The sequence below is a fragment of the Terrapene carolina genome, unplaced genomic scaffold (genome assembly GCF_002925995.2).
Source record: "Terrapene carolina triunguis isolate 2854851 unplaced genomic scaffold, T_m_triunguis-2.0 Scaffold629, whole genome shotgun sequence".
NCBI classification, from domain to species: Eukaryota; Metazoa; Chordata; order Testudines; family Emydidae; genus Terrapene; species Terrapene triunguis.
Genome location: NW_020664980.1, coordinates 18,779,506 through 18,806,347, shown reverse-complemented (window position 1 = coordinate 18,806,347; position 26,842 = coordinate 18,779,506). Strand labels below are relative to the sequence as shown.

At 57.0% G+C, this 26,842-nt stretch overlaps 2 protein-coding genes across 4 annotated transcripts; one reads left to right on the top strand and one right to left on the bottom strand.

The window, feature by feature from the left end:
- Positions 1 to 158: 158 nt before the first annotated feature.
- Positions 159 to 12,632, bottom strand: SIMC1 (SUMO interacting motifs containing 1). Of its 3 annotated transcripts, none has more exons than XM_026659370.2 (10): positions 12,396 to 12,632; positions 8,606 to 9,361; positions 6,820 to 7,049; positions 5,990 to 6,059; positions 4,895 to 5,043; positions 4,276 to 4,476; positions 3,516 to 3,644; positions 1,748 to 1,904; positions 1,583 to 1,667; positions 159 to 569 (listed from the first exon to the last, which is right to left on the bottom strand). In XM_026659370.2, exons 1-10 carry the CDS (start codon positions 12,435 to 12,437, stop codon positions 355 to 357), a joined length of 2,034 nt encoding a protein of 677 aa, XP_026515155.1. In that variant the 5' UTR covers positions 12,438 to 12,632; the 3' UTR covers positions 159 to 354. The 3 variants fall into 3 exon arrangements, with proteins under 3 accessions (XP_026515155.1, XP_024074713.1, XP_024074712.1); XM_024218945.1 differs by lacking the exon at positions 12,396 to 12,632 and adding an exon at positions 10,664 to 10,729; XM_024218944.2 differs by lacking the exon at positions 12,396 to 12,632 and adding an exon at positions 9,854 to 9,932.
- Positions 12,633 to 13,091: 459 nt separating this feature from the next.
- Positions 13,092 to 21,061, top strand: THOC3 (THO complex 3). Its single transcript, XM_026659371.2, has 6 exons — positions 13,092 to 13,327; positions 13,881 to 14,037; positions 14,954 to 15,158; positions 19,552 to 19,713; positions 19,798 to 19,898; positions 20,260 to 21,061. The coding sequence occupies exons 1-6, from the start codon at positions 13,145 to 13,147 to the stop codon at positions 20,421 to 20,423; spliced, it is 972 nt and encodes a 323-aa protein (XP_026515156.2). The 5' UTR covers positions 13,092 to 13,144; the 3' UTR covers positions 20,424 to 21,061.
- The last annotated feature ends 5,781 nt before the right edge of the window (positions 21,062 to 26,842 follow it).

Genomic DNA, 26,842 nt, shown 5'->3' with positions numbered 1-26,842 from the left:
CTTGCCTGACTCGGAGAGCAGCTAAAACTGAACTATGCAAGGTTCTTTGAATCCCTCCCCACTTTCTCAGGTGGTGCAATCTTCTGGGTACAGCTGCAGGGCTCAGAAGCTGAGCTCCGGCTAGATTGTTACTGGTAGCTTGAGGAAAGAACCTCATCAACCAGGAAAATAATTTAATTAAAAAAAAAATCTATACACAGGTTGCACAAGGAGAAGCAGATTTCAGAGGAGGGAATGAGACTCCTAGGTCCACACAACAACTGTATGAACAGACCTGAATCGTGGGCAACTGATGTTTGACCAGGCTGCTGCCTGGCACTGAAAGCCCGCTCCCCCGCGAGCGTCTTTCTCCTGTCAGGTGGCGGTGAGCAGCAGCGCTTGAAGCGTGCACACCTTGTCCTTGAGCTGTGGGGGAAGGGGCTTCCCCAGGATCTGCAGCAGCCGGCTGCTGAAGTCCTTGACGTGCAGCTCAATGTCCACGGCGGTGACGCTGTCGTTAGCCTGGAGCTGGGGTTTGGCATTTGAAATGATTAAATCCATCCGCTCGCTGAGTGACCTTCGTAAGTGCCCTGCAAAGGGACATGCTGGTAAGTCATTGTGTTAGTACCAGGGGCCTACGGGGCAGTGTCTGACCCCAGAGCTGTCGAAGTCAGTGCATGCCCCTTGGTGAAGAGCGATTGCACAGAACTAGTCGGAAAAGTGGCATGCATCCCAGGCTTCTGCTTGGAGCTTCCATCTGAGGCTGATTTTCAGTTGGAATGTCCCATCCCCCAACTCAGAGCAGCCCAGTTTTCTGCAAAGCAGGGGAGAGTTCCAGCACCACCTGGGCTTTAAACCTCCCCTCTTTCACTTTCAAAGGACTCTCCTGCTTGCCAGCTGCCTAACCTGCTTGGAAAAGTCTGATCTGGGAGGCTAGGGCCAAGGGGGTGGGAGGGGAGGTGCAGGTGGTGTCAGGTTTAATCGTTACTACAGGCACATGGGGGGTGTGTGGGGTGTGTGTGTATGCAGAGCCGACCAGTGTGGAGGGGAAACATGGTCAAGCAGTTTCCTAGCAGGGGGAAGAGGCCTTTGTAACTCTCCCAAAAATCAGATTTTAGATCCTAAGCTAAATGATGGTGCCCCCATTGTTTCCAGATTAACCTAGTGTCTCCCCTTCTTCACCTTCCCCACCTGAGCGGGCGGGCTTTCTCCCATCAGCCCGGGCTTTCTGCACAGCTGGCTTGCACACCTCCCAGAGGGTTGCCCAGGGAGGGCACTGCAGGTTGAGCCCTTTAGAGAATAACTAGGAACGCATTGTGCCGCAAACCCTTCGGGAACAGGCTAATTCTTGGGAGTTTGACTTTGGTGGCACAGGGTGGCTTGTTCCCTTGGAGATGAGCCCTGTGTGGTTTCTCCTGTACTCACAGCCTCTCCCAACAGCCAGAGTGGAGTCTGAGAGGCAGCAGCTTTCTGGAACTGAAAAGTGAGATCGCAGCTGCTTTGGTGGGAAGGGGACCATGGGGTGGTCTGGCCTACTGTGATTCTAGTTCCGCTTGGTCAGATTATACACACTAAGGCTGGGCCATTGCCAGAGGCTGCTTACCTAGCACAACGTTGCGGTAACTTGTCAACAGTAAAATCAAGTGCTGAAGCATCTCATCCCATCTCTGCCACGTTACTTCGTGGTCCTGTGCAAAGAGCAGACAGTTGATTACCAGGAGGGGTCTCTCAGAGAGAGCAGGGCAGGGAAGGAAGAGGCGGGCGATACCTGATATTGTAGCAGCAGCGAATGGCGGCCCAGGAAATACAGGATCTTGCTCAGAGACAAGGGCAGGGAGGCTGGCATGTCACAGCTGTGGTGGAACAGGAGCTCCAGCACTTTGCAGCGCAGGAGCTGGCTCTCCATGCTGTTTAAAAAGGCCTCCCTGGAAGAAAGGAGAGGGAGTCAAAGGAACGGAGAGGGAAGCACAGGCGAAGGGAGCCATGAGCCCAGCACAAGGCTAAGCGGGCTGAGGGGATACTGGCACCGAGACCATAGGGAAGGCGGGTGCAGCAATGGAACTCCATTTTCAGGGCAAGCCCAGCAGCCACAGAGTTACCAAGACACTTGTCCTGCCCCCGCTGTTCACTTCATTAGGATCAGCCCATGTTTACTCAAGGTCAGGCCAGTCTGTGAAACCAGCTTCTCGGCTTCCCTTCAGCCAGTAAAGCAGGCTGGGCAGGAGAGTCTGCCCTTGCCAATGGCAGCATGAGACTGGGTGAAGTACCAGCCTGAAGCCAGCAAGTACGTCCTGCGGCGACGAGTCCCACAGCAATGCCGGTAAGCATTGTCCCTGGACTGCGTTCCCCTCGACCAGACCAGTGCTGGGACCACTGGCGCCCCCAGCAGTATCACAGATTGCAGAACCATGCTGTGGCTGCGGCAGCAAGGGAAGGGCTGCACTGGTGGTCGCTCTCGCTGCAGTCCATGCCACAACCAAGCGTTCGTTACTTTTTTTTTTGAATGTGGGGTTAGCACCAGAAGAGCGGAGGCTTTTAGCCAGAACTAAGTGCATGGGGCATTCTGCCAGGGCCCCCATGCTACTTTGCTTGGTGCTGGAGCAGCAAAGTTGACAGGGAAGTGTCAATAGCTTTCCTGGCTAGACACTCCTCCCCCAAGAAAGCCAGCTGGAGGCTGCCTCATCACTGATGACTGGAAGGAGGGGAAGAGCTGCTGAGGGGTGGCAGCACCTTAAGGCCCCATGAGAACAAGGGGGAGAGGGCTGGTCGGATGTCTAGTGTAACGTGCTGAAGTCCTCTCAACACTGCATGCTGGAAGTGAGGTTTGACCAGGCTCTGAGTGAGTCCCTAACATGCTTTCAGGGGTAGGTAGATGGAGACCCAGAGACTTACCTACACTACAGCAGGAGCAGTGCTAGCACCAAGAGTGTTCCTTGGAGAACACCTGGGCTCTAGTCTGTGGAAGGCACGGAGTCTGGTCAGCCTGGTTCTCGGAGACCCAGCTGTGTCCATAGGGGGTCAGGAAAGTAGGAGTTGATTGGCTGGCTGAAACCATAGTGTGGACAGGACCTTGGAGCCTAGGCTTTGCATCTCTTTTACACAGGGAAACTGAAATGGGTCAACCTACAGCTTTAGGTGCTGCACTGATCTCTGCCCACGTACATGACACTACACACCAGTGTGCTCGCTCTTATTGGTGAAGTCAGGGTGAGTCTCCCCTCCCCCCAACAGAACCCTGGGAAGGTGGAGCCAACCAGCCAATCACGGTGGGGCTGCATTGCACTCTGGGTGTGATTATCAAAATCAGCTGTGTTCTATCTTCCCCCCCCCCCCCCCCCCGAGTCTTTCTAAGTCCCCCCTGCTGGCCACTGCTTCACCTGCTAGGCGCTATTCTGCCACTCCGTGCAGGGCAGAGGCTGCAGCAATTTGGCACGTGTTCCAATTAGCTAAGCTGTTAGCTGCAGCTGGGTTTGGGGGTAAGCACCGGACTCCAAAGCAGCCCCAGCAAGAAGGAACAATAGGGGTCGTTCTCCCACCTTTGGCTCCTCAGAGGAATGTTCACCAAGTACGGAAATATCACATCGGCAATCTTATTGGTGCTGCAGTTGGGAGACCTGTCCACCTCTACGGCTATGGACAGCATCCTCTGGAGAAGCAGCACCACCCTAGGCCAGAGAACAAGAGTTAGGCAACAGGGAGGGCTTCTTCCCAACGTGTCTGCAGCATAACAGCATGTGCCTCTTCCCACTCAGAGAATCCAGGGAACAAGAGTCGAGCTCTGCTTCAGCAGACAGTGTAAACGTGGTAGCACTGGACTGTCAGTGGCCTATGGGGCGTGAGTAGGTGGGCTCAGCCCAGTTTCTAGGGGACACTGGTTATCTTGCACAAAAGCACCGCTCTGCCTAGCGTCCTTGGAGGCAGAGGTAAGGGCTGAGGTTCCTCAAGGTCAAGCGTGAGGCACATTGGCAGGGCAGCAGGGTGAAGCCTGCATAGCTGCTGCTCCTGCCCTCCTGTTTGCTCTAGCAAAGGGCTTCCTGCCCCAACGGCTGATTGTCAGATGAGGTCCTGGGGCCAGTCTGAGGCAGGGCAGGCTCCCTGCCGCACAAGTGACTCCCTTCCAGTCAGGTGATAGGATCTGTTACAGTGGGGCGGAAACGTGGCCAGGTTGAACCTATGCTGCAAGCACCACTTGGCTTTCTTTACTAGAGACATTTGCTAGCTTATGTCTCTCTCCTAGTTTGAGAGGAGCCCAGCTCCGTAGCCTTTAGTGACCGAGTCAACGCCTCCTTGGCTTACTTTTGGGAAAGGAAAGCCGGTAGGACGGCCTCTGCTTGCCCAGTTTCACTGTCGTTCTGTGCTGAGTCTGGCCCAGGTGAGGAGATGCTACAGTCAGCCCTTGATGACTCTGATGAAGGACATGGTGCTTTCTGCTGCTGCTTTCGGGGCTGGGAAAATCCAAGTCCGGTAACGGCAGCAACCAGCCACTCGATCACCTCCCTGGGATGGAAACATTCAGGTAGTTAGGATGAGGGCCTGGCGTTCCAGCTGCACAGTCAGACCCCTAGGTCCACTTGGAACAGAAGGACAGACTAAGTGTGGGACACGGGGAAGGACACATCTGAGATGCTCCCGGGGGTGGGAACCACACAGCAATTTATAAACCCTCTGCCACCAGCAGTGCAGCATGAATTCCTCCTGTTCTCAGGGCTGTTTGTTTCCCAGTTCCTTGGGAAAAAGCAGGCCGGTCTGAGTGCAAGGCATTTCCAGTCCCCTCCCCCCTGGGCCAGGTACATGATCTCTGGCCCCCAAGCTCTCTGGGAAGTAAGGGGGCGTTTACACCGCAGCACGGAGGCCTGGGAGAACAGGTTTCTTAGTGCCCCTGCCTTACAGCCGGGCCGCGGGGAGCGCTCCTTACTTGACGTTGCTGAAGCACCGGTCACAGGAAAGCACCTCCTTGGCAATGGATTTCTGCAGGAAGCGCAGCCTCAGGTTCAGCTGGAAATCATCCTCCAGGGTCTGCACCACGTACTGCAGGAACAGAAAGCGCCCTGGGAGCATCTCCTCCTGTGGGCCCAGAGCGATTCAGAGCTGGTGCCTGGGCGTGAGCATGTCAGGGCTGTCAATATGACAGGCTCAGCAGGTGAGGGTGCCTCAAAGGTTAGGGGGTAGAGGCTGGGGGGAGACCGATGGGGGCAAGTACATATGCTCAACCAAGAAGGCCAAGGTAGGTAGTCCTCAAGCAGGATCTGCCTTGCCTGGCTGGCCCAAGGAGCAGGCCCGAGGGGGACGTGGCTGAGCTGAGAAGGTTCCATCACCTCGCTGAGGAGCTCCAAACACAGCCCCTGGGAACTCTGTAGATCCATTACCCTCTTCACCAGATAGGGAAACTGGCCCAGAGAGCACAGGGCCTTGCCTGAGCTCTCTCAGCGAGTCACTGGCAGAGCTGTGACTAGAAGCTCAGAGACTGGACTCAGGCCCTGCTCAAACCACCCGTCCATGGGGTGTCAAAGTGTGGCCTGCAGTGTTCTGTGCTGCTGGTAGCCACTGCCCGGTCCCACCCTGCATTGCTCCACAGCTGTCTAAGCCAGCAGGCACGTGGGAGGAAGATGAAGTGTTGCCAGGACCCACAGGCAGCGTGGGCTGCACCTCAATGAAGGAATTAAGGATGGCTGTGCTCTGAGCTTTCAATGTCAATTTGAGGAAGCCCAAGACTCTGGGCAAGTTGCCAATGTGGCACGTGGTAGGGCTCGTCTGGCTAGCCTGCTCTGGGCTCCCTGGATTTCTAGCAGGGGTCTCTCTGATAGGGCCATGCTATAGATGCTCAGAGCCAAGGGCTGCCCTTTGCTGGTTGAAATGGCCCTCGCCAGCTTCAAGGAGGCAGGGTGCTCCCCTTGTTGCACAGTGAGGGCATGTGACATTGTGTGACCCACCTTCTGCACAAGAAAAATACTTGGCAACTGCCACTGCCCTCCCCCTACATACACGCCCACACGGGACACAGTGACTGTACCTGCTCTTCCATGACATACCGTAGCAGCTCCCAGTCCCATCCCACCATTGTGGTGGTAGCTGGATGAAGCCTGAAATGACACAGGTAGGTTACTGAATTGCTTGACTGTCTTCAGGGGGACAACTGGAGCCTGGGTGCAAGGCAAAGCGATGCCCTGCTGCCAGGTCACTTGCTGTAACCCTGTCGCACCAGGTTTTTACACCATGCTGGTCACCCTAGTATGCAGTGTCCTCCAGCTCCGAGTTCCCTTATTTTCTCCCCGTGCCCCCTCCGTGGCTGTGTAGAACAGCCTGGCCAAGGAGCCTGTGCGCTCTGGGGATCACTGACACTATGGATCCCTTGGGCTACAGATTCTACAAGTTTAGGACCCCCAAGGACTTCTCAGCTCTGGTTCTGGAGAAACCTGCAGTGTCCAGTCCAGAACAATGGCCTAGCTTGGAGTTCAGGGATGGGACCTTCCCATCTGTACTCACTGCACTGACCTGCATGGCCTGGTCATCTCCACCTGGAAGCAAAGAGTTGTGACCCCCCCCACCTCTGCGTCAGACAAGCCAGCATTAGAATGGACCACATCTGATTTAAAAAGTTAAGACGCAAAGTAGTTAGAGCCACTTTCCCAAAGCCCATTTTACCTAGCACCTCCTGCTGGTCACACTGTCCCCTCTCCCCAGCTGCATTTCTGGCTACCAGCCACCGTGCAGGGGCATTAGCCTCTAAGAGGACATCTTAGCCACAGTGCTGAAAAGGAGACCTCTCCCTGCCAAAGAGACCAGGTGGGCCAGCACGGTAAGGGGAAGCATGCTCCCCAGCCAGGCAAACGCAACACATACAGTTGAATTTTCATCAGCAGCATGTAGGCATCCTTCAGCATCTCCCCAGTCTCTGAGCTCAGCAGGATATTCCTGATCACATGGGACACAATCTCCTTTGGAGGGTAATGGTGGCAGGACACGAAGTCCATTAGGAACTGCAGGGTCCCCTTGGGGAAGTTCTCCTCCATGGTGGTAGATACCATGCTCAATTTTCTGCTGGGGATGGGCTGTGCCCTCAGCTGTGCGTTCTGTCAAGACGATAAGATATTAGAAGCGGGTTTGCAAGGCATGTGAAGGGACAAAGAACCCCCAGATGGAGAGCCCATTGGTGAAACTGGGAACCCCATACACCGCTTGCCACAAGTCAAGGCTGGGACTAATTTGCATTGCCTTTAAATTTACAAACAGGTGCACTGTTGTTGTGCTTCGTCCCTGCTGATGAGCAGAGCTGGTGGTGGTGGAGTTCACCAGCACTAAAATATGCCTTATCCTAAAGTTACAATTGATTTAGGATTCTGGGGGCTGCTCTAGAACCTTTGCTGTGAAAGGGGTCTCTTATCCAGGAAATCTCCATAACCACGGTGGCTCTTGGCTGCATGAGAAAGGGAAGGATCCGTAGCAAGGGGCCGTGCTAGTCACCGAGGTGGGGCGAGCTTTGGACAACTACCTAGACCAAGGAGCAGTGTTATGCCCTCTCTGTTCAGCGTGTGGCAGAGCAGCATCCAGACTCATGAATGGTGCAGCTGAAGGCCCGTCACACCCTGCAGTGGGCCTTGGGGAGATCGCTGTGTCACCCAAAGGCAGCTGTGCTTTCACTGCACGCTCGCATGGCCGGGCTGTCCCCAGGGTCACAGTCACACAACCCCCCAAGCTCCATGCAGTGAAAACGCTGAACGTCCATTTCTGGGAGCTGAAAAAAAATGCATCTAGGGCCCTTGGGTAGCACAGGCACCTCCTGGCTCTGGGTCTGCCAGGCCCCGAGGACCATGGAATGGCCTGGCCTGCATGAGCCCCCTCCCCTCCAAGCCTGCAGGAGCTGTGCTGCTCTGCCACACAGGCACAAGGGGCCGTCTTAACAGGCCTTTGCTGGCCTGTGGTAACATGCTGCTCGGTTCCTGGCTAGCCAGGCACTTCCCTAACTGGGCCTGAAGGGCTTTTTCCCCTAATGAAACCCAATTAGGAAGGCGGATTTCACAGGCTGGTCCAGCAGGGGGTGACGGGGGCCTGTCTTCTGTAAGTTATTTGCAGTGCTACAGCGATGGGATTAGTGCTCGCTACAGCTGCACTGGCCCATTCTCTCACCACCGACCACTTTGCTGAGAGGTCCCTGTGTCTGCATGCAGGAGCAGAGGAGAGCAGGCTGGTCCCTCCCACCGGACGAAGACCATTGTCTGAACAAAGCCAGAGCAAGGGCTGAGCATAGAGCAGAGCTCCGTGGGGGAATCCAGAGAGGGGCAAGAGGGAAGAAGGCAGCCAGAGGAAAGGACAGGAAAAAAACAAGGGGCAACTGAAAGGCAGAAGAGGAACCAGAGCAGAGCTCCCTCCAGGCTGCATTGCAGAGGTGGGGACCCAAACCCTTGAGTCATTAGTAGCCCCCCAAGAATGCTTGCAATGCCCTGGGTTCCGCCTTGCTGCTGGATGGGACGTCTGAGCAGCGTTCCTCAACCCCGGTATGCCTGGCTGAAGGGAAATACCGAGGGCGCACACAGGGGCATCACCCTCCATGTGGCACCTTCTCAGCACCCCTGTGCTTGAGCCCATGACTGGCCTTGGGCACGGAGGCGAGGCGATCTCACTAGGTTACCTGGCGGGATTCCTCATCCTGCACCACTCCCTGGAGGAAAAGGTGATGCACCGGAGTCCTCCTGAAGTACCGCAGTTTATGCAGCCAGGCCTTATTGACAGGCCGCGGTTTGGCTGGCTCGGGGGGCTCCTGCTTCACTGCAGTCAGCACTGAGTTACTTGTCTCCAGCAAAGGCTGCTCTGGAGACCTGGGGGTGCTTGCTGGGGGGCAGCTGGAGAGACCTGGGGACTGACTCTGAGCAGGGGAGGTGGGGAGGTGTTCCGGGTCTTCCCTCTGCTGGCAGGTACTGCGAGATTCTGCGGCGGAGCAGTCCAAGGATGCCCTCCTGCTGCTGCTGCTATTGCTGCTGGTTGGAGAGAAGGAGAACACGTCCGAGTCCAGCAGGAGGCTGGCCAAGGAGCCCAGGTCACTGTTAATAGTGGTGGTGCTGCTGAGCTCCGGGTCACAGACAGAGTGCGTGCAGCTGGAGACGGGGGAGAAGTAGCCTTCCAAGTGGGTGCACTTTGTCTCTTCGTGGGCTCCGTCCCAAGGGGCCCCAAGGCCTTGGTCTGCCACCTCTTTCCTTTCACGCTTTATGTCCACGAGGGCGGGGAGGCTGGGAGGCGAAGCACACTCCATGCCGGCAGCAGTGCCAGCACCATCCCGGGGGAAGTCGCCTGGATGCTCCTCCTCCACTTCGGTCAAGTCAATCACAGTGAAGTCATCCTGCGCTGCCGCTTCCGAACACACGTCCTCCCCGGTTAGATCAATGACCTCCTGGGGACAGACAGACAGCTGTTAGTGCTGCTGGCACTAGGAGTTCATGGGCTGGGCTCCCCCTTTCCCTGGGTGCGGGACCTTGGGGAGGTGGGGCACGCCCATCAGCCCCACGGGATCGCACGAGGCATGGGGACAGGAGTTACTCATGGTGCACAGAAAGCCAGCAGCAAAGGCAAGCAATGCCCATCCCCTGCTCAAATTGCAAACCCGCCGCCCAACGTCTAGCAGCGTAAAGCAACCGTCTGAATTGTGCTCGGAAAAGCCAAGCCTAGCGGGGGCCCTCCCTGCCCTAATCCCTGGGGAAAACCCTGCCCCTCCCTGATGGGCAAACAGGGGCTGTCAGGGAGCGTCCAAGCAGCAAACACGCCCCTGCCCCAAACCTGAGCAGGGGGCCAGCTCTTTGCTGCTATCAGCCACTGCAGAGTTCAGCGTCAGGGCCCACTCCTGCAGTGGGGGAGCAGTGCCACAAGGGCTGTCCCAGGACCCCACCTCTTCCACCACACAGCTCTGCCAGGACATCGCCTGCAAATCCAGTCCTGAGTCCCTAGGCTGCAGGGTCTGATTTTTGTGCACTTAGAAAGTTGGCAACTCTAGTCAGATGCAGCACCGGCTGGCAGACGGGCCTGGGGCCTGGCTGGCAGACGGGCCTGGGGCCTGGCTGCAGGGACAGGAACGGGGCCCGGCGCCGGACAGGGAGCAGCGGAGCTGGGCGGGTTTTCGTACTGACGCTTTTTGGGTGACAAACGCAGGTTTGGGTTGATGAGTGTCGCTGAGCTGCTGGTTTCAGTGGGGAAAAAACAAAGCCCCCCCGAGCCCGCCAGAGCGGAGCGCTCCCGGGTTGGTAGGGTAGGAAAGTGCCCCTGTAGCAGCTCCTGGGATGATATGTCCCTTCTCTTGGTGTGGGGGTCACTCTACAGTGCCTGTGTCTGTAACTTTCACGCCGGCTTACGCCCAAATCAATCGGTTAGTCTTTGAGGTGCCACCGGACTCCTCGTTGGTTTTGTGGCTACAGACTAGCGGGGCTGCCCCCCCCCCCATACTGGACCCGGACTGGACCCCACGCTAAGGGCAGGGAGAAGGGCAGTGGCTTCGGCAGATGTTACTGAGCATGCTCAGTTCGTGTGCGCATGCTCAGTGCCTCCTACAGAGCGCCGCTTCCTACGCTACGCGGCTGGGGCCGGGAGCGGTCGGACGGGGGCTCCCCGGGGGGGGTCCGGAGCGGACCCCGCCCGCCCGCGGCCGGAAGCGCCGCCATCTTTGTGGCCGGCCGGCCGGGTAAGGGGGCCCCCGGTGACTCACCGCGCGTCGCTGGGGCAACCGCCGCCTCTTCCGGCGGGGCGGGGAGCGGCCGCCCTCCGAGCCCGAGTCGCTGAGGAGGATGACGCCCTCGGCCATTGCCCGCTCCCCGGCCGGCCTCGCGGGCCCTGGCTCCGCCCCCGTCGCGCCGATGGGCGGGGCCTGCGCTCGCTCCTCCCCCCCGCCTGCGCGCGTCCCCGGCGGCTGGGCCTCTCGGGCGCGCGCCTGCCCTGCCAGCGCGGGAGCGAGCTGCGGGCGGTGTCACGGGCGCGCGGCTCGGGGGGGGGGGGGGGGGGGGGCCCCGGGGTTGGGGGGGGGGGGAGAGAGACACACCACGCTTGGCTGTTTGCACAGCGCCTGGGGCATCAGCCCACCAGCCCCGGCCCTGCACGGGGGCACAGACCGGTCTGACGGACACCCTGGCCTGCCTTTTTAAGGCAGCAAGACCTCTTCCTCCTTTTCTCTGCCGACCGCCTCAGCGCCTGGCTCCCCGGCTGTGCTCGAACAGGCATTTGTGTTTCAGTACATCTGCCAGCCTGGCGACGATAACCGGGGACCGGACGGAAACACCTGCATCAGCCAGACCTGGGTGGCTGGTTTCCTAATGCTTCTCCTGATCCCCTTCTCATACGGCCCTCTGGCCTCACCACCTCTTCTGCACGCCTGCCTCTCGCCGTGGGCCCCCTCAGGGAGTCCACTCACTCTCTGGACCCCTGAGACCTCCACAGCCAGAGGGAACAATGCAACCCTAATCTCCGGACTGCACGGACTCTCAGCCGGTGTAAAACAGAAGGGTTTATTGAATGTCTGATCCCAGCACAGGAAGTCCTTAGGGCCCTTAAACCTGGAACGTCTCCACACAGTCCATCTGGCTCTGTCTCAGTCCCCAGGGCTCAGGCTGCTCGCTCTCCCCAGTCCCGCAGCCCCCTCCTTCCAGCTGATCATCCTATATAGAATGGGAAGGGACCTCAAGAGGTCATCTAGTCCAGTCCCCTGCACTCCTGGCAGGACTAGTTATCTAGACCAGGGGCTGTCCGACTTTTGTACTGGTGACCCCTTTCACACAGCAAGCATCTGAGTGCGACCCCCCTTATACATTAAAAACACTTTTTAATATATTTAGCACCATTATAAATGCTGGAGGCAAAGCGGAGTTTGGGGTGGAGACTGACAGCTCGTGACCCTCCATGTAATAATCTCACAACCCCCTGAGGGGTCCCAACCACCAGTTTGAGAACCCCTGATCCAGACCATTCCTGACAGGTGTTTGTCTAACCTGCTCTTAATCTCCAATGATGGAGATTCCACATCCTCTCTAGGCAATTTATTCCAGTGCTTAACCACCCTGACAGGAAGTTTTTCCTAATGTCCAACCTAAACCTCCCTTGCTGCAATTTAAGCCCATTGCTTCTTGTCCTATCCTCAGAGGTTAAGAAGAACAATTCTTCTCCCTCCTCCTTGTAACAACCTTTTATGTACTTGAAAATTGTTATCCTGTCCCCTCTCAGACTTCTCTTTTCAAGACCAAACAAACCCAGTTTTTTCAATCTTCCCTCACATGTTTTCTAGACCTTTAATAGTTTTTGTTGCTCTTCTCTGGACTTTCTCCAATTTCTCCACATCTTTCCTGAAATGTGGCGCCCAGACCTGGACACAACACTCCAGTTGAGGACTAATCAGAGCAGAAGAATGACTTCTCCAGTTAGGAACAGAAAAAACAAACCAGCTTTCTGACCTGTAGACACATGCCAGGCAGCAAACACGATGCCGGCAACATCCCGACTCTCCTTTAGCTACCCAGGCTGTCGGTATCTGCAGGGGTGGGACGTTTTCTGGAGCTATTGTTCAGACGCATTCCGTTACTAGAGTCCAGGGATTCCTGTTTCTGCCTAGTCCCGCCAGACCCTCCTGTGCATGGTGACGCTGCGGAGGGGAATGAGGGACTGCAGGCAGGGGGCAGAGACCCCGGGGGGGGGGGGCTGCCCCCCCCGCCCCCCGGGCTCGCTACGTGGCCGTGGGGAAGCCGGGCAAGCCCCAGCCTGCTCCCGGGGCTGGAATTCCGCGCGGCGCGGCGGCCAGTCACGCGCTGGAGCCCAACCCACAGGTCGGGGGTCGGTCCAGGCGGCGCTGGGGACTGGGGTGCGGAGAAGCGGGAACGCGCTACCGGCTGCGAGCGGGGCGATCGCCGGCCCCGGGAGCCCCGCACGCCGGGAACGTGCCCCCACCCCACGGAACGGGACCCCGCGCAGCTGGGGGTGCCCCCAGTGCTGGAGACGGGCTGGGCCAGCGCCGCCGGGCCCGTCCCCCCGCCTGCGGAAGCAGATCCACGGGGCGCCTCTTCCTTCTCGTCCCTTCCAGCCCGTGACCCTCGCCCCGGACGTACGTAGCTACGGCGGCGCCCCTTGCCCTGGAAGCGGAAGTGGAGTTACCGCCCTTCGGCCTCTGCCCCGGAAGTGGTTGCCGGGCCCCGGCCGCCCGGTTGCCATGGCGCTCTCCCCATACGTGCTCGCCATGCAGGAGCTGTTCCGGGCCAACACGCGGAGCCGCGAGTTCCCGGCGCACGGGGCCAAGGTGCACTCGGTGGCGTGGAGCTGCTGCGGCCGCCGGCTCGCCTCGGGCTCCTTCGACAAGACGGCGAGTGTCTTCGTGCTGGAGAAGGACCGGCTGGTGAGCGGGCGGGCCGGGCCCGGGGGGGGGATCCCCATCCGCTCTGCGCTCCCAGGCCCCCGCCTCCGGCCCGTCCCGCGGGGTAGGCGATGGGGGCTGCCAGCAGCGAGCTGGGCTCATGTCGCAGGGGAAGCCCCCCCCCCCCCCCCCCCAGCGCTCTGCCCCAGCTCCGGGACTGCAGCGCGGGGACAGCCCCCTTCAGTGCTCCTGGGAAAGATTTGGAAGCGCTGCTGAGCGCCAGAGCAGCCCAGGCCCATGGGCACCACTCGAAGAACGGGCCAGCGGCGAAAGGGCTAGTCTGGGAAGCGGGAGAGGTGGGTTCTCTTTCCTGATTCCCCCGTAGACTTTTGTGCGATCTTGGGCAAGTCACTTAAGTCTCGGTGGGTCTCGGGTCCCTCTCTGTAAAATGGGGACAATAGTATTTGCTTATCTCACGGGGGCGCGTGAGGATAAACATTTGGGGGGAGTTCTAACACGCTGGTTTCCTGAGTGAGTGTGGCAGCGTCTGCGCTGGCCTGGTTGTCTGATGGCTTGGGCGGTCACCTCCCTCTAGGTGAAGGAGAACAATTACCGTGGCCATGGGGACAGCGTGGATCAGCTGTGCTGGCACCCGAGTAACCCAGACCTCTTTGTTACTGCATCTGGAGACAAAACCATCCGTATTTGGGATGTCCGCACCACTAAGTGCATCGCTACCGTGAACACCAAAGGTGAGTGCTAATGTGAGGAGATAAGAGGGACCAGTGCATCTCAGGACAGCTATAAACACTGCTCCCTTTGCAAACGCATCCTGCTCCCAACATGGACTGGAAGCAAATTCAGAAACCCTAAGAGCTCTCCATGATGTTTCTGTGACACTTGCATCTTTCTGGCTTTTGCTAGCAAATTATAACCATACATGACACTACCTCCAGTGAGAATTTGTATCTGTACCTAGCATTAGCCACGCTCTAAGCAGTGTTAGGTGACACAGTGTTAAACACCTGAACCCATCTACGTTAGCACTGGCACTGTCAGAAACTCTCACTAGCGTGTGTAGCTGTAGGGAGAAGGGTTAGGGAGAGAAGTTGAGTCTCTATCACCCATTTCTATTTTTGATACACCTTTTCTTCCCAGGTTTAGTTGTCGATACATAGGTGCTGGAACTAGGAGTGCTGGGGTACGGTAGCACCCACTGGCTTAAAGTGTTTTTATCATATACAGGGTTTACAGTTTGGTTCAATGGCTCTCAGCACCCCCCCACCCCCTCCACACACAAATTGTTCCAGCACCCCAGCGTCAGTATTATGTAAAGATTTGCTAAATGACTTATTTAGCATGGAGCAATGGCTTTGCAAAGAGATTTGGACTGGGAAGAGACATGCAACAGGCGTAATTGTGATTCTTTGTTTTGAAGCCACAGTTCTGTTAGAGTTAATTTCCCTTAAAACTTGCGTAGTTGTGACACAGCTGGTCAAGCCAAGCTAGGCTGTTACAATTTAAATTTGGTCATGTCATTGCCCTTCGCCACTTAAGGCGGCTTGGGTTAAAAATACAAAAGTCCATCTGTGGCACCTGATTGGTTCTCTTGCCCCTGTTAATGGTGCTGAGCGATGGTAGGACCTGATGCATTCTCTTCCCTTCCAGGAGAGAACATTAATATCTGCTGGAGTCCTGATGGCCAGACCATTGCGGTGGGGAATAAGGATGATGTGGTCACCTTCATTGATGCCAAAACACATCGCTCCAAAGCCGAGGAGCAGTTTAAATTTGAGGTGAATGAGATTTCCTGGAACAATGATAACAACATGTTCTTCCTCACCAATGGCAATGGCTGCATCAACATCCTCAGGTATGTCCCGGCATGATCTCCAGTGGCAGGGGTGGGATAGGCAGGCTGGCTGCCTCTTGGATCTCCTGCCCTGCACCTTCGCTCTGGCTGTCTGCAATAAGTTGTGTTTCCTTCGCATGGCTCTTGTGACAGACTGATAGCCTTGCCAGTAGCTGAGGTTTATAGTGTGGTCTGTTTTGGGGCTGTATGCTGAGACAAGTTACCTGCTAGGCGAGGTTGAGAGCTTCCTAATGAGGCTCTATTCTGCCATCCTTTGATCCCTAACCCCTTTAGGGTCTCTTGATGAGGGGGTGGGGCTAACTCAGGAGAACAGGGGGTTAAAAGCCAGCTCCGAAGTGAGTAGAAGAGCTGGCGAACAGGGGAGTTTTGCGAGGGAGTTTAGAGAGGCAGGTACCTAACAGTACTCTAAACCGAAACCCTACAAGAGTAAAAATAACGCAGGCAAAGTCCAGCAGTAGAGTGGGGGCTCTCCAGCGTATTGCACTGACTGCACCAGGTATGGGCAGGTGGTGTGGGTGTGCACTGAGTGCAAGCAACTCAGGGCCCGCAGAGACCAAGTCCGGGCTCTTAAGAGCAGAGTGGCTGAACTGTAGGAGCTAAGGGAGACCATGAGGTACGCAGAGGAGACTTTCAGGGGTACAGTAGAGCGGTCTGACCGCCTCTGTGCTGCTGAGGAGGAGGAAAGTCTCGTGGAAGAAGAACATTAAGCTCGAGCAGAGGGAAGCATTCCCATAGTTGGGACCTTCCCTGCAGATGATGTCATGGTGCTCCTCCAGTTATTAGGAAGAGACAAGTAACAGTAATGGGGGATTTGATCATTAGAAATATAGCTAGCTGGGTTTGTGATGACCAGGAAAACCACTGGGTGAATTGCCTGCCAGGTGCGAAGGTTGCAGATCTCTCGAGACATCTAGACAGACTTAATGTGCAGTGCTGGGGAGGAGGCGGTGGTTGTGGTACAGGTAGGTACCAATGACTTGGGGAACGGTAGGAGAGAGGTCCTGGAGGGCACATCTAGGCTGCGAGGTAAAAGTCCAGGACCTCCCTGGCAGCTATTCTCTGAGATGCTTCCAGTTCCACGCGCAGGGCCAGGGAGACTGGCAGAACTGCAGGGTCTCAATGCGTGGATGAGATGATGGTGAAGGGAGGAGGGGTTTAGGGTTATTGGGAAAGGAGGAACCTATACAGGAAGGTTGGGCTCCACCTAAACCAAACAGGTACCAGATTGCTGGTGTGTAACGCTAAAAGGTGGTAGAGGAGTTTTGAAACTAAGGGCTGGGGGAAAGGCAACGGGTGCGGAGGAGCACATGGTTCGGACAGAGACATCCCTTGGGGGAGGATCTCTTAACGGGGATTCTCTATGTCCTAGTGAAGGGGAGAGGATAGAAGTTGATAAAGTGCAGGTAGGAACTGAGGAGAAACAGTCCAATGAAAGGTTTCAGAGTGGTAGCCGTATTAGTCTGTATCAGCAGTTACCTCACATGACGGCACACAACTAAATATTGACAAATATAGAAATGCTAGAAGTGCTGGGTGCACTCGAGTGCTTGGTATTAAATGAGGATATTGATATAGTCGGCATCACAGAAACTTGGTGGAATGATGCTAATCAATGGGGCAGGGTGACACCAGAGTAGGAACTAGATAGGAATGACAGAGCAGATCACGCTGTGGGGGATGTGACACTGTATGTGAAAGAAAGCGTAGAGTCAAATATAGTACAAATCTTAAATGAATCAAACTGTACCATAGAATCTCTCGGGATAGAAATTCCATGCTTGACTAATAGGAGTATAGCAGTATGGATGTACTACCGATCGCCTGACCAGGGTGGTGGTGATGATTGTGAAATGCCCTGGGAGAGTAGAGAGGCTACAAAGACAGAAAATAATAATGGGGGATTTTGACTATCCCTATATTGACTGCGTACATGTGACCTCAGGATGGGATGCAGAAATAACATTTCTAGACACCATTAGTGACTGCTTCTTGGAGCAGCTAGTCCTGGAACCCACAAGGGGAGAGGCAATTCTTGATTTAGTCCTCTGTGGAGGTGAATATAACAATTACCAAGGGTTTAAGCAACCATAATGTCATTAAATTTAACATCCCTGGGGGAGGGGAGGAAAACGCCAAAGAAACCCACCCCAGTAGCATTTAACTTCACAAAGGGGAACTACACAAACATGAGGAGGCTAGTTAAACAGAAATTAAAAGAAACACAAGAGTGAAATGCCTGCAAGCTGCATGGAAGCTATTTAAAAACATCGTAACAGAGGCTCAAACTAAATGTATACCCCAAATAAAAAAAATAGAAGGAAAAAAAATGCCACTATGGCTAAACAGCAGAGTATAAGAGGTGGTTAGAAGCAAAGTATAATTAGGCAGGCCAAAAAAGAATTTGAAGAGCAGCTAGCAAAAGACAAAAACTAATAGCAAAAAGTTTTTAAGTATATCAAAAGCAGGAAAACCTGCGAAATAGTCATTGGGACCACTGGACAATTGAGGTGCTAAAGGAGCACTAAAGAAGACAAGGTCATTGCAGAGAAGCTAAATGAATTCTTTGCATCAGTCTTCACTGCAGAAGTTGTGAGAGATTCCTGCAATTTCACATGGCTCAAGTGTAGAACTACTAACTGTGGCTTGTAGCCTATGGCTTAAATCAGCCTCTGTACCCAATAGCTGGAGGTTAGCTATTGTAATGCCAATTTTTTTTTTTAAGGCTCCAGATGTGAGCATGGCAATTATAGGCCAGTAAGCCTAACTTCAGTACCAGGTAAACAGTAGTAAAGAACAGAATCATCAGACACATAGATGAACATGGTATGTTGGGAAAGAATGAACACGGCTTTTGAAAAGGGAAATCATGCCTCGCCAATGTGTTAGAATTCTTTGAGGGTGTAAACAAGCATGTGGACGGGGGGATCTAGTGTACTTGAACTTTCAGAAAGTCTCTGACAAGGTCCCTCACCAAAGGCTCTTAAGCAAAGTAAGCTGTCTTGGGATAAGAGGGAAGGTTCTCTCATGGATCAGTGACTGCTTAAAAGATAGGAAACAAAAGGTAGGAATAAATGGTCAGTTTTCACAGAAGAGAGAAGTAAATAGTGGGGTCCCCCAAGGATCTGTACTGGGACCAGTGCTGTTCAACAGATTCATGAATGATCGGGGAGAACGGTGAGGTGGTGAAGTTTTCAGATGATACAAAATTACTCAAGATAGTTAAGTCCAAAGCAGACTGCGAAGAGTTACAAAGGGATCTCACAAAACTGAGTGACTGGGCAACAAAACGGCAGATGAAATTCAGTGTTGACAAATGCAAAGTAATGCACTTTGGAACGCATCCCAACAATACATACAAAATGATGAGGTCTGAATTAGCTGTTACCACTCAGGAAAGAGACCTTGGAGTCATTGTGGAGAGTTCTCTGAAAACATCACTCAATGTGCAGAGCAGTCAAAAAAAGCTAATGAAAACTTAGCAAATATTAGGAATGGGATAGATCATAATGCCACTATATAAATCCATGGTATGCCCACATCTTGAGTATTGTGTGCAGTTCTGGTTGCCCCATCTCAAAAACAAATAAATTAGAATAAGTAAAGGTACAGAGAAGGGCAGCAAAAATTATTAGATGTATGGAACATCTGTATGAGCTGAGATTAGAAAGGCTGGGACTGTTCATCTTATAAAAGAGACGACTAAGGGGGATATGATGATAGAGGTCTGTAAATCATGACTGGTGTGGAGAAAGTGACTTGGGAAGTGTTATTCACCACTTCACATAACACAAGAATCAGGGGTCACCCAATGAAATTAATAGGCAGAAGGTTTAAAACAAACAAAGAAGTACTTCACATATCGAACAGTCAACCTGTGGAACTCACTGCCAGGGTATGTTGTGAAGAAGGCCAGAACTATAAAGAATGAGATAAGTTCCTGGAGGATAGGTCCATCAATGGCTGTTAGCCAGGATGGTCAGGGATGCAACCCCATGCTCTGGGTGTCCCTAACCTCTGACTGCCAGAAGCTGGGACTGAACAACGGGATGGATCACTTGATAATTGCTCTGTTCTGCTCATTCCCTCTGGGGCACCTGGCATTGGCCACTGTCGGAAGACAGGACACTGGGCTAGATGGACCATTGGTCTGACTCGGTCTGGCTTTTCTTATGTTCCGCACTCTTCTGGGCCAGACACCCTCAGAAGCGATCCAGCTGCTGTAGCCCATTTAGACTGACGCTCGGTGCATGAGGTCTTGGATCTCTGCAGCCCCGCTGCATGCTGACGTGTTGGTCAGGGCACACAGCGTCCCTCTGTAGAGGGCACTTGGACCCTGCAGTGTTGGTGAATGGGCTCTTTCACCCTCTCTCTGCTCTCTCCTGTCTGTCTGCAGCTATCCAGAGCTGAAGCCCATTCAGTCTATCAATGCTCACCCGTCAAACTGCATCTGCATCAAGTTTGACCCCATGGGGAAGTACTTTGCCACAGGAAGCGCAGATGCTCTGGTCAGCCTGTGGGATGTGGATGAGCTGGTGTGTGTGAGGTGCTTCTCTAGGTAGGTGACCCTGCCCCATGCGCATTTCCCACCCCCGGCACTGAGACAGGAAATCCCTCACTGTCACTTCACCCTGTGCTGCAGGCTGGACTGGCCCGTGAGAACCTTGAGCTTTAGCCATGATGGGAAGATGCTGGCGTCCGCGTCTGAGGATCACTTCATCGACATTGCTGAGGTGGAGACAGGTAACTGCTCATGCCCGTGTCCCTGGGAGGAATGGTGGGTGTGGGCTGTGGGTCTGGATGGAGGGGCAGTGGCAGGGCTCTGTGCATATGCTAGGGGGTGTAGGTTGGGAGGGAGCTGTGTGCGGGGGAGCTCAAGACTGGAGCAGCAGGGGCAGGCCGCAGGAGAGGATTCTGGCAGTTGCAGTCTGTTTTAGGAATCTGTACGGCGTCTCTCGCCTTGTCTCGGAGCACTGAACGAAAGGAGCATGGAAGGTGTTGTTCTCACTCCTCCCCCACAGAGTGGAGGGAGGGGGGCATTCCCTCATCTCCTCCCATGCAGCTGCTCCTGGGCCTGGCTCATCTGACACTCTCTTTCCTACAGGGGAGAAGCTGTGGGAGGTGCAGTGCGAGTCCCCCACCTTCACGGTGGCCTGGCACCCAAAGAGGCCTTTGCTGGCCTTCGCCTGTGATGACAAAGACGGCAAATATGACAGCAGCCGGGAGGCAGGCACCGTCAAGCTCTTCGGCCTCCCCAATGACGCGTAATGGGTGCCCAGTGGGCCCTGGGCTAGGGCCTGGGAAGGGGCAGGGAGGTGGAGCTCGTCCCCGGCCATGTTCTGCACTGCCAAAGCACTTCCCTCATCCTCTGGCGGCCACTCCCTGGGCTCGGCTTCCTCACTCCTGGCAGTTCTGTGGCCTCAGCTCAGCTGCCGGCGGCCCCTGCCCTCAGGAGCCTTTGTACACCGCAGCTGCTGGCCTGGCAAGAACACAGGGGCTGCGGCCGGAGTCCCTCCACCCAGCTCAGGGCTGCCTCTCTCCCTCCCTGCAAGGAGGCGGAGGGCCTTGTTCCCAAGTCTGGTGCCCAGAAAGGGGCAGTCACCGGAATCTGACCGCTCAGGACAGCCTCTCTGGGGGAAGGAGCCTGCCCTGCGGCCATCCCAGTAGGACTCAGCCGGAGGCAGCTGCCGAGCCTCCTATTGCCAGAACTGTTTGTTGCTAAGTTGCATGGGTTGTCCCCTTCCTATCCCGCCCCCAGTGGTGTGGCCAATTCCCCGGCAGGCTGGGAATCGCCTGGAGGCCCCAGCACATCCCTCCCCTTTGGAAAAGGGTTTTGTGTTAGGCTGTCACCTTGTCCCTTTGCTGCGGGTGCGAGTGGCAGGGTGGGCGGGGTGACTTGGGGGGGGCTCTTTTTGTATGACTTTTTGTAATTTTGATAAGTCTCTGTCAGTAAAGGAAGTAAGGCCTGGTTGTCGGGGAGTCTATGCAGTGCACGGTGTGCAGCGGGTGTGCACGGACGCTGACTGCTCAGCAGGGTGGCTGCACTGCCCCGTCAGCCAGCTGTCCGCAGGGCGAGGGACTGCTCTGGGCCGGGGTGGGGTGCAGACAGGCTCCTAGAGCTGCCAGAGGCCTCGCTCCTTTCTAGCCCGTGCCTGCTAGGCTCCCACTGGAGGGGCTGTCACACTCCTGAGCGGCGTGCCCTCCACCTCATTCACCAGCCCTTGACATGCCTCCTCACGTGGCTTCAGTGGGCAGTTCTGTGCGGGCGGTGCTGAATGGATGTGGAAGAGCTGGAAACGAGGGGGAGAGGCAGCGCCGGGGGCCTGCGTGGCCCTCTAGCCCCCCAGCAAGTGCTGCATGAACCATGGGCCTAACTGCTCAGTGGCCTCCCATGGATCTCAAAGCACTTCACGGACAGCAAGGGCCTGCTGATCAGAGGTGCTGAGCTGGCAGGCGGGGGCATGCTCAGAACCTGGCCCTGACTCTTACCTCCCCACCGTGAGGTAGGGCAGTGTTCTCCCCTTCTGGGTGTGGACGCTGGCTCATGGGTCCAGCTCTGTAACTCCCCCATGCCCCTGGCCTGCTCAGTCTGAGCCTAGTGCTGGCTGCCCGAGTCTGGGTTGGGCCAAGGCAAACTTGGCCCCTTTCTTCCCCCAGCAATAAACACCCCCTGGGGGAAAGCCTCTTCCCCCACCCCCAAAGGTCAAACCCCAGGCTGTCAGGGTTCCTGGTGCAGTGTTTCCACCAGAGGGCACTGTGCCCCCAGCCTCGCTCTCTATGCAGGCTGTCCGCACTGGCCCTGTTGCATGGCTGAGAGCGTATGCAGCGCCTTTCCCTTTGTCCTTTACAACTTGTGCCAGAGCGGGGAGCACAGGGGCTGTGTACTGCAGGGGGAGGAGACACAGCAATGCTATTGGAAGGCTGACGAGCCAGTGGCCATGTCCCTGTGGTACAGCACAGGCACTGGCCAGGCAGGCGCATTCAGGCTGTGGTGGAGCTGTTTAAAACCGGAGTGGCCCCCAACCAGGCCAGGTGCTTTCCAGAGGCATAGCACGACATGGCCCCTGCAGCATCTGAGAGCAAAGCGAGAGCTTAAACTCTCCAGCCCCTCTGGCACCGTCCTGCCCCTGCTCGGAGCCGCTGGGATGTGTGCGCTGCCCTCATCACTGACCATGGCTTTCAGCAGCTCTATTCATAGCACCCAGGGGACCCCCGTGGAACTGGGCAGGGAGTGGGGTGGGGGCATTACTGCAGCTACCCTTGTTCAGGGGCTGGTCCCCTACAGCCTTGCGGCCAGCACCCGAGACTGCCCTCCCAGCTGGCTGAGTGCTGAGCTCTGTCCTGGGTGGGTGGTGCTGACACCCACCTCTGTGGCTCCCTGTGCCAACAGCTACCAATGGGCAGGAGCTGGGCCACTGGCCAAGGGCCAGCCAAGCAGCACCTCTGGGGGATGTGTTCCGTTCTTCCAGCCCAGCTCCACGCTACCCCTTCCAGAGCACTTGCCATCTGCAGCCCCCCCTCCCTGCTGCTGTCACTTGAACAAGCAGGCTCAGGTGCAGGAGTGCCGGGAGCTCCCAGGCACTTGGCAGCTCGCAGCAGCCTGCTGGAGGTCCCGGGCCTTTCCCTCTAGCAGGGAGCTGCTGCTCTGCCTCTAGGCACCTCCCAGGCCTTGGGGGGTTAAATGCTCCCACTCCTCAGCTATTATTAGAGCCGAGCGGGGCTGAGGCTGCTCCTAGCGGGTGGAACTGCAGCCCCAGCAGCCCAAGCGAGGAGTGACAGCAGCTGCACCTCTCTGAATGCTAATGGCCCTGAGCCTTGCGTACCCAGCAGCCTCCCTCCGCCCGCCCACCCACGCTGCCCTCAGCAGCAGCGGGCACCTGCTGCCAGCAGTGACAAGTGAGTGGCAGCGCGGTTCCCACAGTTGTCCCTACCCCACCCTGCGTCCTGGAACCAAGCACTGCCTGGTTGTCATGGTTCCCAAGGAAGGTGGCTTGTCTCTGGTCCTCCGCCCGCAAGGAGAATGTGGTTGGGGTGGGCCAGAGTCCAGCAGCCACCGCCGGTGGGGCCTTCTCCCCGGGGCCTTGCAGGCACTATTTGCAGCAGCTACCCCAAAGAAAAGTCGGAAGCTAGTGGGGCTGCAGGAGCTTGTGCCTGGGGCAGCGAACGCTTGCAGTGCAGGGACAGAGAGGCTGGGACACCTCCCCCCAGCCAGCGCTCCTGCACAACTCCCACTTGCTGTGCGCTGGAGGGGGAATGTCCCCTGGAGCCTGACAGCCAGGCTGGGTCCTGGGAGGGGCTCCTATGTGGATCCCAGCTGGCCCCATCCCCTGGGGTCAAGAGGCTGCTGGTCTCAGACTGGGTCAGCACATCAGTGTTAGAGCACAGGGTGTGGATGGGCAGTCTGGCCAGCCTCATGCCTCCCAACCAGCTGTTGGCGGGTACACGTGGAAAACCAGGCATGATCCTGAGCCGCTCGATTGCTGAGAAAGGGGTTTGCCCCCTGCCACTGGTCTCCCCTGGCCGGCGGAGACCCAGCCACTTCCCCAAGGTACACACCATCAGTCCCAGTGGAGCCATCCCCGCTGCAGTGCCTGGCCCCAGCACCGAATCCATGCCACGCTCAGGCCCCGCCTTGCAGCCTGGCCCGCCCAGCTGCAGTGTCTTTCCCAGTCCCTGCCAGGGGATACAGGCTGCTGGGAGTGGGGTGAGGCCAGGCAGGCCCCCAGGGGGAAGCCCCAGTGTAGGAGCGAGGAGCAGCAGCGCTGGCCACCCTACTACCTACCCAGGGTTTGGCCCCCGCAGCCCCTCCCTGGGCAGAGCTGCAGTCCCTGTGCACCAGGTCACAGCACAACTCACTCCGCTTTGGTCCCACTGCTCCCCAGGCCCATGCTTACAAGATTTGCACGTGCAGGGGGCAGCATGGCCACACCAGCCTGGAACTCCCGGCTCTGAGAAGGAAGGCGCCAGCCAGGAGACTCGCAGTACAGTCTGCCACTGCTCTCAGGGTAAGTACAAGCCTGAAGAACACAGCTTCCAGCATGCAATGCTCTGTATCTATCCGCAGCCTGGCCACGATACAGGTCTGTAGTCACCCCAGGCCATGCCTCCAGCAGTTGGAATCCGCTAGGCCTTGTCCCAGGCCTGGGGAGCAGCCAACAGCCAGTGCCCGCAGGCTCGGTAATTGCAGTGGGAGCAGGAGTGCTGGGCATGGATCCCGGGGGGGTTGTGCTTAAAGGCCAGGGGAGCAGGTGAGGGGCTTGCAGCCCTCTGGGACCCCTCTATACAGTTGTTAAACTGACAAAGCCCTGGCTGGGATGGTTTAGTTTGGGGATTGGTCCTGCTTTGAGCCTGTGCCCTTGAGGCCATGTGCGGACCATGGTGTGCATGCCCCTGGCACACCTGCTGCAGGGCTGTGCGTGCCCAGAGCGCCGTGGGGTGTGTACGTGTGGCCCCCCTGTGGGAATCGTGTGCTGCTCTCCAGCCCGTGCGGTGCTCCCAACAGGCCGTTTGACCAGCCATATCGTCAACTAATGAATGCAGCCCGTTCCCCCATTGGCACCGGCTGCGGCGCTGAGCCCATCCCCCAGGAGCCTCGTCAAAGCGCTGAGCTCAGGGGGCACCAGCGCTGATGACGCAGGCTGCAGTGCCTGCCTGTGTCCCTGGCAGTGCTCCCCAGCTCGTCCCGTTCCCGGGGTGTGAAGCCAGCCCCATAGCACAGAGCTGTGGCCCCTCAGAGGCTGCGCTTTGGTCCATGGGTGGGGCGGGAGTTGGGTTTGAGGTTTGAGGTGGGATTTGATGCTTTATCAGAGCTGGCTCTGCTCAGTGACTGCTAGGGGCTGAACCTCAGAGCTGGGTGGGGCCAGCGTGGTGGTGGAGAGGCCCTGGCAGCGAGGTTCCCTGCTACCCATGGGAACCACGGAGAGCTGGGCGAGGCGGTGGAGCCTCTGAACGTGGCACTGCGGCTGAAAGCAGCATGGGGAGCGATGCCCGGACCCAGCAAGTCCAGCGCTGGGCTAGGAGCTTGTGGTGCTGTGGGACTGGCCCGGGCCAGCGTGCTGCAGAGGCGGCAGGGACAGCGGCACATGGGGCGGCCACTCGTGTTCCCGGAATGCCAGACATTCCGGTACGTCCAGGAAGGCCGTGACCCTGCCCCCGCCGGTGTGACCCTGCCCCCCACTGCCGTGACCCTGCCTCCGCTGCCGTGACCCTGCCCTCGCCACTGTGACTGTGTGCGAGGTACAGGGGCGTGACATTTTGAAAAGCCCTGCTCCCGCCCCCCCTCCCCACGCATGATGCAAGGTCACACCAGCAGGGTGGAGCGTTGCACTTTTCAAAATAGCGTCTCCCCCCCCCCCCCATCTGATACTGGACAAAACCACGTCCGGTTTTGGCTCAGTTCCAGCTGGGGGACGAGCCTGGATGAGTGGCCGTAGCGCCGACCAGTGGCCAGAAGTTAGGGTGACCAGATGTCCCGATTTTTGGGTCTTTTGCTTATATAGGCTCCTATTACCCCCCCCCGTCCTGATTTTTCACACGTGCTGTCTGGTCACCCTACCAGAAGTGGCAGAGGTGTTGGCAGTGTAACCCCTGAGGCCCACACCCCCATCTGCGAGGGCTGGAGGTGAAACCCCCAGGACGCAGGGACTTTGCTGACCATGGGCGGTGGGGGCCATGGAGGAAAAGGGGGGGGGTGTTAAAAGGACATTTGTCTGTTGGACACCACAAGCTGGGAAACTGAGGCAGGGGACCCTGCCCAGGATATGGAGGGGTGGGTGGTTCCTTCTGAGCCGTTGCTGCGGTGTTTCGCTCGGAGGAGGGTGAGCACCGGGAGGGCGAAGAGCTGTTGGCACTAGAGGCCACGTGGGTGGAAAGTGACCAGGAGGTCAGGCTGGAAATGAGGAGACGGGGTCTAGCCGGCAGAGGGGTGAGGCTCGGGACCAGCCACCCCACAGGAGCAGCGGGGGCCAGAACCCTGCCTGGTTTTCAGCTGGAGCTTGCTGGGTTTCTGAAGGGGCTGGGGTGCCGGGGGGGCCGTGACAGCAGGCTCTGAACACCGACCCAGTCGTGTGTGCCTACATTCAGGGGCCATTCCCTCAGGATGCTGCCCACCCTGTGCCTGGGGCAGGAGTTGGCTCCGGGGCCTGGCTGGAGGGGGAGTTCCCAGGGGGTCAGGGAGGGGCTCCGCTGGAGACTTTCCCTGGCACTCACCGGGTGGAAGTTCTGGCTGGAGCGCTGGGCACCTGTAAAGGCTCCTGCCCGGCAATCGGCCATGTGGGGTGAGAGCTGCCAGTGGAACTGCCTCCAGACAGCACGTTAGCCGCGCTGGCAGAGGCGCAGGCAATTACTCGGGATCCTTATCACAGCTCCCATCCCGAGGTCACAGCAGCCTATTGAATGCACTAAAGAGCTTCACATTGCGCCTGTCAGCCGCGCTGCCAGGCAGTCAGAACCACTCGGGCGCCTTCCCTCTCCCATGCACGGGGGGCTGTCGCTGCACCGCCTCTCCAATGGGCAGGGGACGATATCCCCAAAGCGAGGGAGATAAAGAGAATCACGGGGGGAATGAGCTGCTGTGGCTCCTGCAGGGACGGGAGCGAACGCTGCAAAGCCTGTCTCCCCCCTCCCCCCGACACTGCAAAACCTGGCCCCCGGCACTGCAAAGCCTGGCCCCCATGGCGTGGGACGCT

Excerpts from the sequence above, each read along its gene's own strand:
- SIMC1 (XM_026659370.2), bottom strand. The coding sequence starts at position 12,437 with ATGTTGCCGGCATCGTGTTTGCTGCCTGGCATGTGTCTACAG. Across the intron at positions 6,060-6,819 it reads CTGCTGATGAAAATTCAACT|GCTTCATCCAGCTACCACCA; the intron begins GTATGTGTTGCG and ends GTGTCATTTCAG. Across the intron at positions 570-1,582 it reads TTACCGCAACGTTGTGCTAG|GGCACTTACGAAGGTCACTC; the intron begins GTAAGCAGCCTC and ends GTCCCTTTGCAG.
- THOC3 (XM_026659371.2), top strand. The coding sequence starts at position 13,145 with ATGGCGCTCTCCCCATACGTGCTCGCCATGCAGGAGCTGTTCCGGGCC. Across the intron at positions 13,328-13,880 it reads TGCTGGAGAAGGACCGGCTG|GTGAAGGAGAACAATTACCG; the intron begins GTGAGCGGGCGG and ends ACCTCCCTCTAG. Across the intron at positions 14,038-14,953 it reads CGCTACCGTGAACACCAAAG|GAGAGAACATTAATATCTGC; the intron begins GTGAGTGCTAAT and ends CTTCCCTTCCAG.